We start from the raw sequence: 12,665 nt of genomic DNA, 5'->3' as shown, positions 1-12,665 counted from the left end.
TTTGGAGCTACATCGTGCTAGCGCTGCAGAGAATGAGCTTTGTTTTGCGACAGTTTTTAGGTGGCTACTGGGCTCTGGTAGAGATGGAACGTTTGGCCTCACGTACGCAGGGCCCCATGGGACATCAGTAGCCAACCACGACTTGGCTGCACACTGGCCCACCAAGCGTTCAACTGGCGTGCCCAGCCGCTCTCCGTCATCACATAGAAGTGGTTTCTGCGAGATTTGGCTAAAGGAGTCCCTGAAGGCCTGTGGGAGGCAGAATAGTGACCTTCCAGAGATGTCCACGTCCTGAGCCCCAGACCCTGTGAATAGGGGAAGCTTATGTGGCAAAAGGAACTTTGCAGATGTGATTAAGTTAAGGATCTTGGGTTGGGGAGATTATCCAGGTGGGCCTAATGTAAACACAAGGGGCTGAGTAAATGAAACGGGGGAGGCAGCAGGGTCAGAGTGAGAGAAGGGGGTGAGTGGATGGAAGCAGGGGCCGGATAACGGGACTGGTGGCTTTGAGGATGGAAGGAATGGTGAGGCTGGAATGTGGGAGCCTGCCGAAGCTTGAACAGGCAAGGGAATGGCTCCTCCCTGGAGCCTCCAGGAAGACACGGCTCTGATGGCAACTGTATTTTAGCCCAAGGAGACCCATTTTGGACTTGTGACCTCTGGAATGGTAAGTCAATAAGCCTACATTATGTTAAGCCACTAAGCTTGTGGTGATTTGTTATGGCAGCAATAGGAAGGTTTATGGTTCACCTGTGCTCTGAAACACAGGTTTTTGTTTGTTTGTTTGTTTGTTTGTTTGTTTCACTTGTTCAGTGATGTACCCCCAGCATCAGGGACATTGCAAATACACAATACATACGGGTTGATGTTTGGACAAGAGAGGAATTAAGATCAGGGAGACAGCAGGCTGGGATCAGAGAGACCCCATTTCTGTCTGAAATGTCTGCAGAGAACCTGGTGCCTGCCCCAGACCTAGCCCTGGGGAAATGAAAGCCAGGCTAGGGTTCAAATGAGGGCAGTTTCCCTTTCTGCGGGCTGCTGATGGAACAACCCCATGACTAGAAGGACCCAGCCTCCGAGCGGCCACACACCGTGTGTCTCTCTGTCCTGCCGGCACTGAGGACTCATCCATCTGCACAGCTGGGGCCACCGGGAGGAGACGCCATGACTCCCACCCTCATGGTCCTGTGCTGCTTAGGTGAGATTTAGGGAGGGGGAAGGGAGACCCGAGTCTTGGAAGAACTTTTCCTCACAGCCAGGCCCTGGTTCTTTAGGAGACTCAAAAATCTCAGGGTAAAGAGAGGACCTGCTCAGGCTTCAGGGGCAAACCTCTCACAGGGAACTCTCTTCCAGGGCTGAGTCTGGGCCCCAGGACCCACGTGCAGGCAGGTGAGTCTGTCCCCAGCTCTCCCAGGTCCCTCCTCCTCCCTGGGGACAAAGGGCCACCCATGGGCAGCTGTGAGAGGAGACCGCAGTTCTGGGTGACTGATGACGATGACGGGGGTCCTGGGACTGGGAGCTGGGATCTGAGTGTGGGGATGTCTTGGGATGTAGCCTCTGATTTCCTTCCAGGGCCCCTCCCCAAACCCGCCCTCTGGGCTGAGCCTGGCTCTGTGATCAGCTGGGGGAGCCCCGTGACCATCTGGTGTCGGGGGACCCTGGAGGCTCAGGAGTACTGTCTGGATAAAGAAGGAAGCCCAGCCCCCTGGGACAGACAGAACCCACTGAAACCCAGGAACAAGGCCAAGTTCTCCATCCCATCCATGACACATCAACATGCAGGGAGATTTCGCTGTTACTATCACAGCCATGCAGACTGGTCAGAGCTCAGTGACCCCCTGGACCTGGTGATGACAGGTGAGAGGACACTCAGGGGTCCCAGCCCCAGGCTCTGCCCTCAGGAAGGGGGTCAACTCTCAGGGGCATCTCCCTCTCACAGCCCAGTCCTGGGGATGATGTGGGAGGTGGGAGCCCATGAAACACGGTGCCTCCTTCTCTCCTAGGAGCCTACAGCAAACCCACCCTCTCAGTCCTGCCGAGTCGTCTTGTGACCTCAGGAGAGAGCGTGACCCTGCTGTGTCAGTCACGGAGCCCGATGAACACTTTCCTTCTGTTTAAGGAGGGGGCGGCCCATCCCGTGCTGCATCTGAGATCAGAGCGGGGAGCTCAGCTGCACAGGGCTGAATTCCCCATGAGCCCTGTGACCTCAGCGCATGGGGGGACCTACTGGTGCATCAGCTCACGCAGCTTCTCCCACTACCTGCTGTCACACCCCAGTGACCCCCTGGAGCTCACAGTCTTAGGTGAGGCTCCTGACCCTGTCCTCTCTGAGCTCAATGGCTCAGCTCAGGCCCTACCCCCAGGAGAGCTCTGGGCAGGGACGGAGGGAGGGGGGCTTAGCCAGTGGGGACTCAGCCCTCAGCAGGGAGGAGGACAACGGGGTCCTCCCAGGCATGCCCACGCTCTTCCCCCTTACCTGGGGTCCAGAAGGTGCCAGGAAGGGAGAGATATGGTCCCTGGGAAGCCACAGGACAGACGTAGGAAGAGGTTCCTTTTAAGGTGGAGACTCCGGGGCAACCCCAGACTCTCACCCTCCTCTTGTCCTTCTACCCAGGATCCTTGGAGAGTCCCAGCCGCTCACCCACAAGGTCCATCTCAGCAGCTGGTGAGTCTTAGAGACCACTGTCCAGAGAGTTTCCAAAGCCCGAGGCCTGTCTCAAGACACGTTCAGTGGATCTAAGTCCTCATTCCAATTCTCAGCTGGGCTTGCTTCCGGGGATGTGGGAGTCGGGCAGTGACTTGGGAGGCACTACCGCCTCCCAAGGCCCTGAGGCTGGGTAATGCGGGGTGAGGGGTCAAGGCGGAGGGAGATGTTGGGAGGAGAAGCCGAGCTGAGATGGGGGACAGGGCAGCCCCAGCCCTCACGTCCCTATTCTAACCCAGCAGGCCCTAAGGACCAGCCCCTCATGCCTACAGGGTCAGACCCCCAGAGTGGTGAGTGGGGGCTCTGAGTGGGAGGTGGATGGGGTCCCGGGGAGGCAGGGGTGGGCTGTGTCCTAGGTTCAGGCTCCTCTGGAGATGGCGATGTGGACAGATCCCTCCCCTGCCTGGGACTCAGTTTCTCCAGGTGTAAAGGAGAGAGACCTGCAGGTGGGAATGTTCCTTTCAGCTCTGACTCCCAGCTGTGACCTCCTGGGAGAGGAGGCCTCCCAGGGAATCCTCCCAGAGTCGATTCCGCAGGGGCCTGTCCTGTTCCACCTGCAGCGGTGACGGTGACCTGGGGCAGGGGAGGGGAGCAGGGCTGTGGTTCAGATGATCAGGCTCTTTCCCTGCAACTCTGCGGCTTGGCTCTGGTGCAGGGAACAAGGGCTGCAGGTCAGAGTCTCGGGTTCCCTTCCTAGCTCTGCTGCTTCCTGGCCGGGGGCACGGGGCAGGCGATTCCCCTCTCTGAGCCTCAGTTTCCTCCTTTGTGAAATGGGTAGAGAGAGGGTGGCAATCTCAAGTTGCACGACTGCTGTGAGGGTTAGAGGTAATGAAAGAAATACCCAGCACACACAGTAGGTGCACGCACAGTAGGTGCTCACATCAGTGACATCATCCCCATTCCTGATGTCATCACGCCCAAGGTCTGAGAAGGCACTGGGAGGTACTGATCGGGGTCTTGGTGGTCTCCATCCTGCTTCTCTCCCTCCTCTTCTTCCTCCTCCTCCAACACTGGCGTCAGGGCAAACACAGGACATCAGGTAAGTAGGAAATTGGCGACCCGTGGGCTGATGCAGGGTGGGCTCAGGGCACCAGCCAAAGAGACTGCAGATAGGAGAGGTCAGCTTAGAAACTGCTCCAGAAATTCCCAGTGAGAAAATCTAGAAAGAAGAAAATAAAGAAGGGCATAACGGAAGTGCTTTATTCTTTCGGTTTTTCTAAACTGAGGAAGGATTTAAAACATCCTTGCAAGTGTATTTTCGGGTTTGTCGTCCTCTTGAGTTGCATGTGCAAGGCAGGTGGTTCTAATATTCCGAGAGCTGAGATTCTGTACACCTTTTCCCAGCCCAGAGACAGGCTGATTTCCAACGTCCTCCAGGGGCTGCAGAGGCAGAACCCAAGGATGGGGGCCTACAGAGGAGGTAATTCTGCCAGAAGACCTCAGACTCCCACCCACCCCAATAGCCACCTCACTGCCCCTCACACTCCCGTATCCTCCCCCAGGTCCGGCCCAGCTGCTGACGTCCAGGGAGAAAACTCCAGTAAGTGAGAGGCAGAGGGGGACACCTGGGGTGGAGAGGCGGGCCCCAGAGTTTCCATAGCAATGGGGGCAGGAGTACAGGCTGGTAAGGGTCAGGGACTCGGTGGGAGGTGGTCTGAACCCACACTGTGGGACCTCAGGCACATCACAGCCCCTCCCTGCATCACAGTGGCCCTAATGGGAACAGGGCAGGGTCCGGCAGGACTGAGAGGTCCCAGGGAACCTTCCCAGGAGACGAACCCCTTGCTCTGGCCCAGCAGATGCTGCCGTGAAGGACACACAGCCTGAGGACGGGGTGGAGCTGGACAGTCAGGTGAGACCCCGCCCCTGTCCCGGGCACCAAAGGCCTCCTGGTGCCAGATCTAATCCTGCAGGACTTCTCTGTCCTCCTTCCCCTGGTTCTCAGCATCGTCACGGTGGACCCCTCCTTGTCCAGCACGCTGCCTCCCGCCTGCTGTGACCTCACTCTCTCCTGCTGTCCTGGGACCTCGCGGGCCTCCTCCCGGCTCCCCTTCCCACTCCTCCTCCTCTGTGTGGCCCTCTGGTTGTTAGAGCGCTCCCCAGGCCTCAGGAGGATGGGGAATAAATGAACCACCCCGGTCCCCTGGGCTCCCTTCATTCATTCATCCAGCGAGTGTTCCCAGGGAGCTCACTGTGGATCGGGCTCCCGGTGGGAGCTGCAGACACAGCAGGGAGCAAAGCCGCCCCCGCCTCCGGAGCTCACCTCGAGGTGGGAGACAAAATGCAAATAAATGCCTGTGTCCAGGAGTGCAACGTGCTGTAAGAAACATAAACCAGGGAAAGGGCAGAGAGTGTGGGGCAGTGGGGCCAGTGTGAATGTAAGGGGAGGGCTGTCTGCTCAGCTGTCATCTGAGAAGCCTGGACGGAGGGGGCCACAGGATCCTCTAATGGACGAGCCCCTGCAGGCAGAGGAAACAGCCGTGCAAAGGCCCTGAGGCAGCAGCGAGCTCTTGCAGGAAGGCGGGCGTGAGGCTGCAGCCAAATGGGCCAGGTCAGAGTAAGGAGGAGAGGCCAGAACCGCAGGGAGGGAGAGGCCAGACCCTCCACGGCCTTAGGGCATCCCTGAGATTCCATCAGGAAAGGGATGTAGTCAGATCACCCTGGGAACAGTGAGGAAAATTGACTCCAGGGGGTCAGGGGAACTCCAGAGGGTCAGGGGGACTCAAGGACACCCCCCACCAGTGTCTTTCTCCAGCAGAGCCCACACGATGAAGACCCCCAGGCAGTGACGTACGCCCAGGTGAAACACTCCAGACCTAGGAGAGAAATGGCCTCTCCTCCCTCCCCACTGTCCAAGGAGTTCCTGGACACAAAGGACACACAGGCGGAAGAGGACAGGCAGATGGACACTCAGGCTGGTCCTTTCCTCTCCAGGCCCCCAGCCCTCCCCCACCCCCACCACGTTCCTTCCCTCTCACTCTCCCCCACTGCAGGCTGCTGCACCTGAAGCCTCCCAGGATGTGACCTACGCCCAGCTGCAGAGCTTGACCCTCAGACGGGAGGCAACTGAGCCTCCTCCACTCCAGAAACAGGAACCTTCAGCTGAACCCAGTGTCTATGCCACTCTGGCCATCCACTAATCCAGGGAGGACCCAGACCCCACAAACCACGGAGACTCAGGACCCTAGAAGGCATGGAAGTTGCCCCTAGTGGACATCATTGAACCCCAGCCAGCCTAGACCCCTAACACAGGCCACTAGAAGATTCTGGGAACTTTGGGCTTCACCTGATTCTGCAAAGATAAATAGTATCCCGGCATTATCAAAACAAAGTAGCAGACTTCTCAGTTCACAATGAGTTAACTGATGAAAAAAAAAAAAAAACAGAAGTCAGAAAATGTTTTAAATTGAATGATCATGTAAATATTACACATCAAACCAGTGACCTGGGAAAATGGGAGCTTCTAATGAGGACAAACAAAAAATAAGGAAAAATTAATAAAGTCAAAAGTTTATTCTTGAAAACATTAATGATACATGGAACTCGGCCACACTGAGAAAAATAAGAATAAAAAAAGAGCAGGCACCCTTTTCCATACAGGAACAAAATAGGAGGCAGCACTGCAGACCCTACACACAGCTTTACAAAGGTGAAAGAAAACTGAGCAATTCTATGCCGACATAACAGAAAATGCAGATGAGATAGATGAAATATTCAAAATTACAGTTTACTTAATGAACATAAAGATAAATAGAAAAACTGAATCATCATACATAAACATATATAAAATGCATTGATCCTGTAATAAAAAATGTTCCCACAAAGTAAATGCCACTTCAGGAAGATTTGTTGGTGGTTTTTACAAACTCTTATGCACTCATGAAACACACACACACACACACACACACACACACAGAAACTTGCATAAATTTTCCCTGAGATTATTTTGTGTATATTTACACAAATACATTTTATCAGACTAGGAACAAGCTGATACCCAAACCTGACAAGGACACTACAAAATGGGAAAGTCATGGATGATCTCTCACAGAAATATAAATCCCTTAACAAATATTAACAAGTAAGATTCATGTCTCTATAAAATAGACAATATATCATGACCACACTGGTTTTTTATTATTTTTTAATTTTGTTTATGAAAAGCAAGGGTAGCTTAATTTTCAAAAACTCAATCAATGTAATTCAGGGTTTTAACCAAATGAACAAAAAATTATCATCTCAGCAGACAAAGCTTTTGTCTGAGCACCTTTTCATATACCTGCTGACCATTTGTATGTCTTCTTTTGAGAAATGCCTGTTCAGCTCCTTTGCCCGTGTTTCAAGTAGTTTTTGGTTTCTTGCTGTTGCGTTGTTTTAGTTCCTTATATATTTTTAAATATTAACCCTTTATCAGGTATACAGCTTGCAACTATTTTCTCCCATTTCTGAGTTGTCTCTTCATTCTGTTGTTTGCTGTGCAGAAGCTGTTTAGTTAGAAGGCACACCCTTTGTCTATTTTTGCTTTTGTTGCTTGTGTTTTCAGGGCCATATCCAAAAAACTTTGCCTAGACCAACGTCTTGAAGCTTTTCTCTCACCCATTTTTGTACATGGGATAATGGTTCAATTTCATTCTTCTTCATATGAATATCCCCAGGATGTGACCTATGCCCAGCTGCACAACTTAACCCTCAAATAGGAAATAATGAAGCCTCGTTCCTCCCAGGAAAGAGAAAGGTCAGCTGAGCTGAGCGTATACGCTGCTCTGGCCATCCACTAGCCCAGGGAGGACCCAGACCTCCACATTCCATGGAGACTCAGTTCTCCCAGGACCATTTATAAGGAAGGACTGCCTTCTCTTGTTCTTGGAAACTTTGTTGAGGATCAATTCGCCATAAATGTGTGTGTTTCATACTTTGTTTTCATCCTTGTTGCACTGATCACTGTACCTGTTTCTTTTTTTTTTTTTTTTTTGAGACGGAGTCTCACTCTGTCGCCCGGGCTGGAGTGCTGTGGCCAGATCTCAGCTCACTGCAAGCTCCGCCTCCCGGGTTCACGCTATTCTCCTGCCTCAGCCTCCCGAGTAGCTGGGACCACAGACGCCCGCCACCTCGCCCAGCTACTTTTTTTTTGTATTTTTTTTTTTAGTAGAGACGGGGTTTCACCGTGTTAGCCAGAATGGTCTCGATCTCCTGACCTCGTGATCCGCCCGTCTCGGCCTCCCAAAGTGCTGGGATTACAGGTTTGAGCCACCGCGCCCGGGCCTCACTGTACCTGTTTCTATGTCAGTTCCAAGCTGTCTTCCTTGCTGTGGCTTTGTAGGATATTTGGGGATTCCATAGTGTGATACCCCCTTTTCCCCTTTGCTCAAGATTGTTTTGGCTATTTGGGGTCCTTTTGTAGTCCCATTCAAATTTTAGAATTATTTTTCTATATCTGTGGAAAATGACCTTGGAATTTTGATAGGAATTGCACTGAGTCTGCAGGTATAAACTTTTTTTTAAGTTCCAGGGTACATGTACAGGACATGCAAGTTTGTTACATCGGTAGGCATGTGCCATGGTGGTTTGCTGCACCTATCAACCCATTACCTAGGTATTAAGCCCAGCATGCATAACTCTTTTTCCTAATGCTCTCCCTCCCTTCATCCTCCACCCTCCCTGCACAGGTCCCAGTGTGTGTTGTTCCCCTCCCTGTGTCCATGTGTTCTTATTGTAATATGAACATTTTAACAATGTTAATTCTTGCAGACCACGAACATAAGCTACCTTCCCATTTATATGGGTCTTGTTCAATTTCATTCATCAATGTTGTAAAGATTTTAGTACAGAGCTATTCAACCTCCTTGGTTAAATTTAATTTTAAGTAATTTTTTAGCTATTGTAAGTGTAATTTTTCTCTTGATTTCTTTCTGGATAGTTTGTTTTTAGTGTACAGAGATGCTACCGAGTTTTGCATGTTGATTTTGTATCCTGCTCTACTAATTCATGGATCAGTTCTAAAAGTTGTTTGGTTGAGTCTTTAGGGATTTTTATATATAAAATCATGGCAGCAAATGGAAACAATATCACTTTTTATCTGATTTGGGCGCTTTGCGTATTTTTATTGCCTAATTGCTGTGTCTAGGACTTCTATTACTATGCTGAAGAGAAGGGGCGAGAGCATATACTTTCGAGCAAGGGTTATTCCGCCCTCCTCCTTCAGCAAGGACAGGTTCTAACTGCACTCTGGCTGAACTCCTAGGACTTCTCACGCACATGTGTGCTCAGCCCTCAGTCAGCCTCATTGGAAAGGGTCCAACTGAGGAAGGCACCAGGTGTATTTGCTGCTAAGTCCTGGCCACAGGCAATGGATGACAGATGATGATTTAAATAAAGATTAGCCTTCCTTTCAAAGTTGGAGTGCTAACCCACCCACTGTCCCTAAGGCTTGAAGGCAGGACCACGGAAAGAGGAGGAGGAAGGTTCTGAGAACTAGACAAGGGGCACTGAGGAGGCAGAAATGAATCAAGGGCCGTTTCTAGGGAGATGTGGAGGAGACTGTTAGAAAATAGTAACAAAAAAAGGGAAGCCCAAGCAGAGAATTGTTTGGTAGAAAGAACACCCACAATCCAGGGTCAGTGGAGGAGTTCTGCTTTCTTCCCCTATTTCCCTGCATTTCTGCACTACACACAGTGATATTCCTGTCACTTTCTCAGCCCTTCAGGCTTGTCAGAACCTAGTGACCCTCTGGACAGGTGAGAGGGTCACTGTGGTGACAGGTGAGAGGACACTCAGGGGTCCCAGGCCCAGGCTCTGCCCTCAGGAATGGGGTCGGCTCTCAGGCGCATCTCCCTCTCACAGCCCAGCCCTGGGGATGATGTGGGAGGTGTGAGTCCCATTTAACACAGTGCTTCCTTCTCTTCTAGGATTCTAGAGCAAACCCGCCCTCTCAGCTCAGCCCAGCTCTGTCCTGACCTCAGGAGGCAAGGTGACCCCGTTACGTCCTTCACGGCTGGGATTTGACAGGTCCATTCTGACTGTGGAAGGTGAACACAGGCTATTCTGTCTCCTGGACCCCAAAACACAGTCCAATGGACAGTTCCAAGCCCTGATCCTGGTGGACCCCATGACCTCTAACCACAGGGGGAGGTTTACCAGTCTGGTTTAGCAGACTTTATCACCTGAGACCAAAAGCTCCAGGAGCCTACTGGATTCTGACCATACCTGGAGGCGACCTGGTGAAAGAAGGGGCTTGGAAGGAACCAGCCCCCTGAGTCCCGGCTCCTCGCACACTCCAGGTATGCCTCGGGAGCCCTCCCATTTGACCACAGGGCCGTGTCATGGCCCATGGAGAGAGCTTGACCCTCTGGTGTTGCTCTGATGTTGGCTACAAAATATTCTCTCTGTTCAAGAAAAAGATACATCACCTTCCCCAGAGGTCTGGCCAGAAGTTCTCCCAGGATGACTTCCCCTTGGGCCCTGTGAGCATCTCTCATGGGGGCCAGTACAGATGCTCAGTGGACACAACCTCTCCTCTAGGAGGTCTGCCCCTAGTGACCCCCTGGACATCCTGATCACAGGTAAGAAGCCCAGCGGATTCAGTCAGGGACCCAGGCTCTGCACAGGCCCTGCCGGGGGAGCCCAGGTGGTGATGGCCGGGATGAGGGGTGGGGGTCCAGGATGAGGGGTGGGGGTCCGAGATGAGGGAGGGAGAGGCAGAGAGGAGGGATTGGGCAAGGAGAGGGGGACTCAGAGAAAACAGAGACAGAGAGACTGAGGGTCCCAGAGAGAGGCCTGAGGAGGTCTCAGCTCAGAACAAGGTGGTGCGGCTCCTCACTCATCCTTCTTATCTCTAGAACAGATTCATGACAGACATTCCCTCTCGGTGCAACCAGGCCCCACGGTGGCCTCAGGGGAGAACGTGACCCTGCCGTGTCAGATGTAGAGGTGGGTGGATGGACACTTTCCTTCCATCTGAGGAGGATGCAGCTGGCAAGACCCCACCCTCGTATCTAATACCAAAGTCCCACACTCAGTGGTAAAGGCTGAATTCTCCATGAGTCCTGTGACCTCAGCCCATGCGGGGACCTACAGGTGCTATGCCTCACAGAGCGTTTACCCCAACCTGTTGTTCCCCTCGTGGCCTCCTGGTAATACCAGAGTTACTAAGAAAGTATTCTAGGCAGATAGTAACGGTAATTTTCCAGTAATAAGAAACAATCCCTGAACCACCTTTCTTCTAACAGAAAAGACAGCTTAAATGGCCTGGCCTGCAAGCTTTAATGTGCAAATGCCAGTCATTAAAACCTGGGTTCACTCAATATGGTGATTCCCACCGTCTTCTCTTTGTCACCACCTGTGCCAAGTGTGATGGCCACCTCCAGATAACACCATGTGTTCAAAACATCATGGTGACCCACATTTGCATATTAAAGGGCTAAGGTGAGAGGGGCAGGATTTATGTGGGCTATGTAAATGACACACCTGGTCAAACCAATCCCCTGGGTCCTATGCAAACCAGACACTGCCTTCTCCAGCCTCCCAATCTAAGCAGCCACTTTTCCACCCAACGTGGGGTTCCTCTTTGTTCCAAGCTCCCCTGCCTCTCTCTCCGTATGGGGAGCTGTTTTCTTTCTTCCTTCTTTCTTGCCTACTAAACTTTTGCTCCTTGAAACCACTCCACGTGTGTCTGTGTCATTTTATCTAAACTGGTGTGAGACCAAAAACCCTGGTGTTCCTCTAGTCATTGAAGCTGTATCATTTCGGTGCGTTGGCCAGGAAAGGGGATTCACTCATCAGACTGGTGAGTATGGAGTGAATCTCAGCCTTAAATCTGTCCTTTACTCTCAAGGCTCTCTTCCAGCTCTCCTGTCACCAAACTTTCTCTCTCTATCCATGGTCTCTTTCTCTATATTTAGTGTGCAGGAATCTTTGCAGCTCAGGGAAACAGGTCTGTTAAAAAAAATTGCAAATTGCAGCAGGCAGTAACTCATTAAATGTCTCTCTCTATGGTTTCTCAGGTGAGACTATGGTATTCCTAAGTGGTACCTAGTGGAAATAGAAATCCTCTTCATAAGACACATTGCTGGTCCTTTGCTCTACACTGCAGCTTCCTTTCACACCACTAAAAACCAGGCTCTAAGCTATTTCTGTAAATGGCAGAGCTCTGCTTTCAACAATTAGGAGTGAAATGTCTTCCACATCTAAATTTTAGTCCCAATATTGTCCCATCCATTTAGTGCCTACGTTCTTTTAAGGCGCCCATTCTGTCTTCAATTAAGACAGTACTTAATTAGCAAACGAATTTTAAGTTCAAAAGTTAACCAAAACCGTTTTTCTAAGGGTAATTGCTTTGGCAAGGGCCATAACAACAGGCAGTCTAGCTCCCTGCCTCCGTTAGAGGAGTCTTGCCCAAAGGCAACCCGGTCTCTCCAGAAATCCATTTTTCGGGAAGCCAGGCAAATCACAAAGGTTTACAAAGTCAAAGGAAAGTCACACAAGGCAAATGAGCTAAGGTTGCATGGGTAAGCGTGGTTAGTCCCACCACTTGGTTCATCCAGTTCCATAGCTTGCAGAAACCACGTCAATAAATGCAGACACGTTTAACATGGTTTCGGGATCCAGAAACCAGGAAGGGGAAAAGTCGGAGGAGACTCCCTGTCTTCTCCTCCACTCTGGGTCATATAGAAAGGAAGGAAACTAAAAGAACGCTTTTATTCTCAATTCTTTTTCTAAATGGGTAATAAATTATCCTCAGTTTGCACTCCTCTGGAGTGCACTCTAAACCCTGGAACGTCTTTAACCTCAAAACTTTAAAAAGAAGTGACTCATTTTCTTATGCATGAGGGCACGACAACTTTACTAAACTTTTGCAGGTGTTGTAAAATCAAGCCAGTTCTTGGCCGGGTGCGGTGGCTCAAGCCTGTAATCCCAGCACTTTGGGAGGCCAAGATGGGCGGATCACGAGGTCAGGAGATCGAGA

The 12,665-nt window shown here is 51.2% G+C and overlaps 2 protein-coding genes across 2 annotated transcripts; both read left to right on the top strand.

Moving 5' to 3' along the window:
• Positions 1 to 246: 246 nt before the first annotated feature.
• Positions 247 to 6,228, top strand: LILRB4 (leukocyte immunoglobulin-like receptor, subfamily B (with TM and ITIM domains), member 4). The gene is made up of 14 exons (XM_011932500.1): positions 247 to 307; positions 629 to 667; positions 950 to 1,198; positions 1,354 to 1,389; positions 1,573 to 1,857; positions 2,004 to 2,303; positions 2,615 to 2,665; positions 2,944 to 2,994; positions 3,627 to 3,743; positions 4,049 to 4,124; positions 4,207 to 4,244; positions 4,504 to 4,556; positions 5,460 to 5,618; positions 5,698 to 6,228. Exons 3-14 carry the CDS (start codon positions 1,165 to 1,167, stop codon positions 5,842 to 5,844), a joined length of 1,347 nt encoding a protein of 448 aa, XP_011787890.1. The 5' UTR covers positions 247 to 307; positions 629 to 667; positions 950 to 1,164; the 3' UTR covers positions 5,845 to 6,228.
• A 3,965-nt stretch (positions 6,229 to 10,193) lies between these two features.
• On the top strand, positions 10,194 to 10,865 carry LOC105504948 (leukocyte immunoglobulin-like receptor subfamily A member 6). The gene is made up of 4 exons (XM_011932594.1): positions 10,194 to 10,263; positions 10,349 to 10,350; positions 10,545 to 10,617; positions 10,708 to 10,865. The coding sequence occupies exons 1-4, from the start codon at positions 10,194 to 10,196 to the stop codon at positions 10,863 to 10,865; spliced, it is 303 nt and encodes a 100-aa protein (XP_011787984.1).
• The last annotated feature ends 1,800 nt before the right edge of the window (positions 10,866 to 12,665 follow it).

This window comes from Colobus angolensis, unplaced genomic scaffold (genome assembly GCF_000951035.1).
Source record: "Colobus angolensis palliatus isolate OR3802 unplaced genomic scaffold, Cang.pa_1.0 Scaffold96, whole genome shotgun sequence".
NCBI classification, from domain to species: domain Eukaryota; kingdom Metazoa; phylum Chordata; class Mammalia; order Primates; family Cercopithecidae; genus Colobus; species Colobus angolensis.
The sequence above is the reverse complement of the archived record's forward strand: the minus strand, read 5'-3'. Positions and strand labels throughout refer to the sequence as shown.

Coding starts and splice junctions, on each gene's coding strand:
- LILRB4 (XM_011932500.1), top strand. CDS start 1,165: ATGACTCCCACCCTCATGGTCCTGTGCTGCTTAG. Junction 1,199..1,353: donor CATGGTCCTGTGCTGCTTAG/GTGAGATTTAGG, acceptor ACTCTCTTCCAG/GGCTGAGTCTGGGCCCCAGG. Junction 3,744..4,048: donor GGGCAAACACAGGACATCAG/GTAAGTAGGAAA, acceptor ACCTTTTCCCAG/CCCAGAGACAGGCTGATTTC.
- LOC105504948 (XM_011932594.1), top strand. CDS start 10,194: ATGCTCAGTGGACACAACCTCTCCTCTAGGAGGTCTGCCCCTAGTGAC. Junction 10,618..10,707: donor GGAGAACGTGACCCTGCCGT/GTCAGATGTAGA, acceptor CTAATACCAAAG/TCCCACACTCAGTGGTAAAG.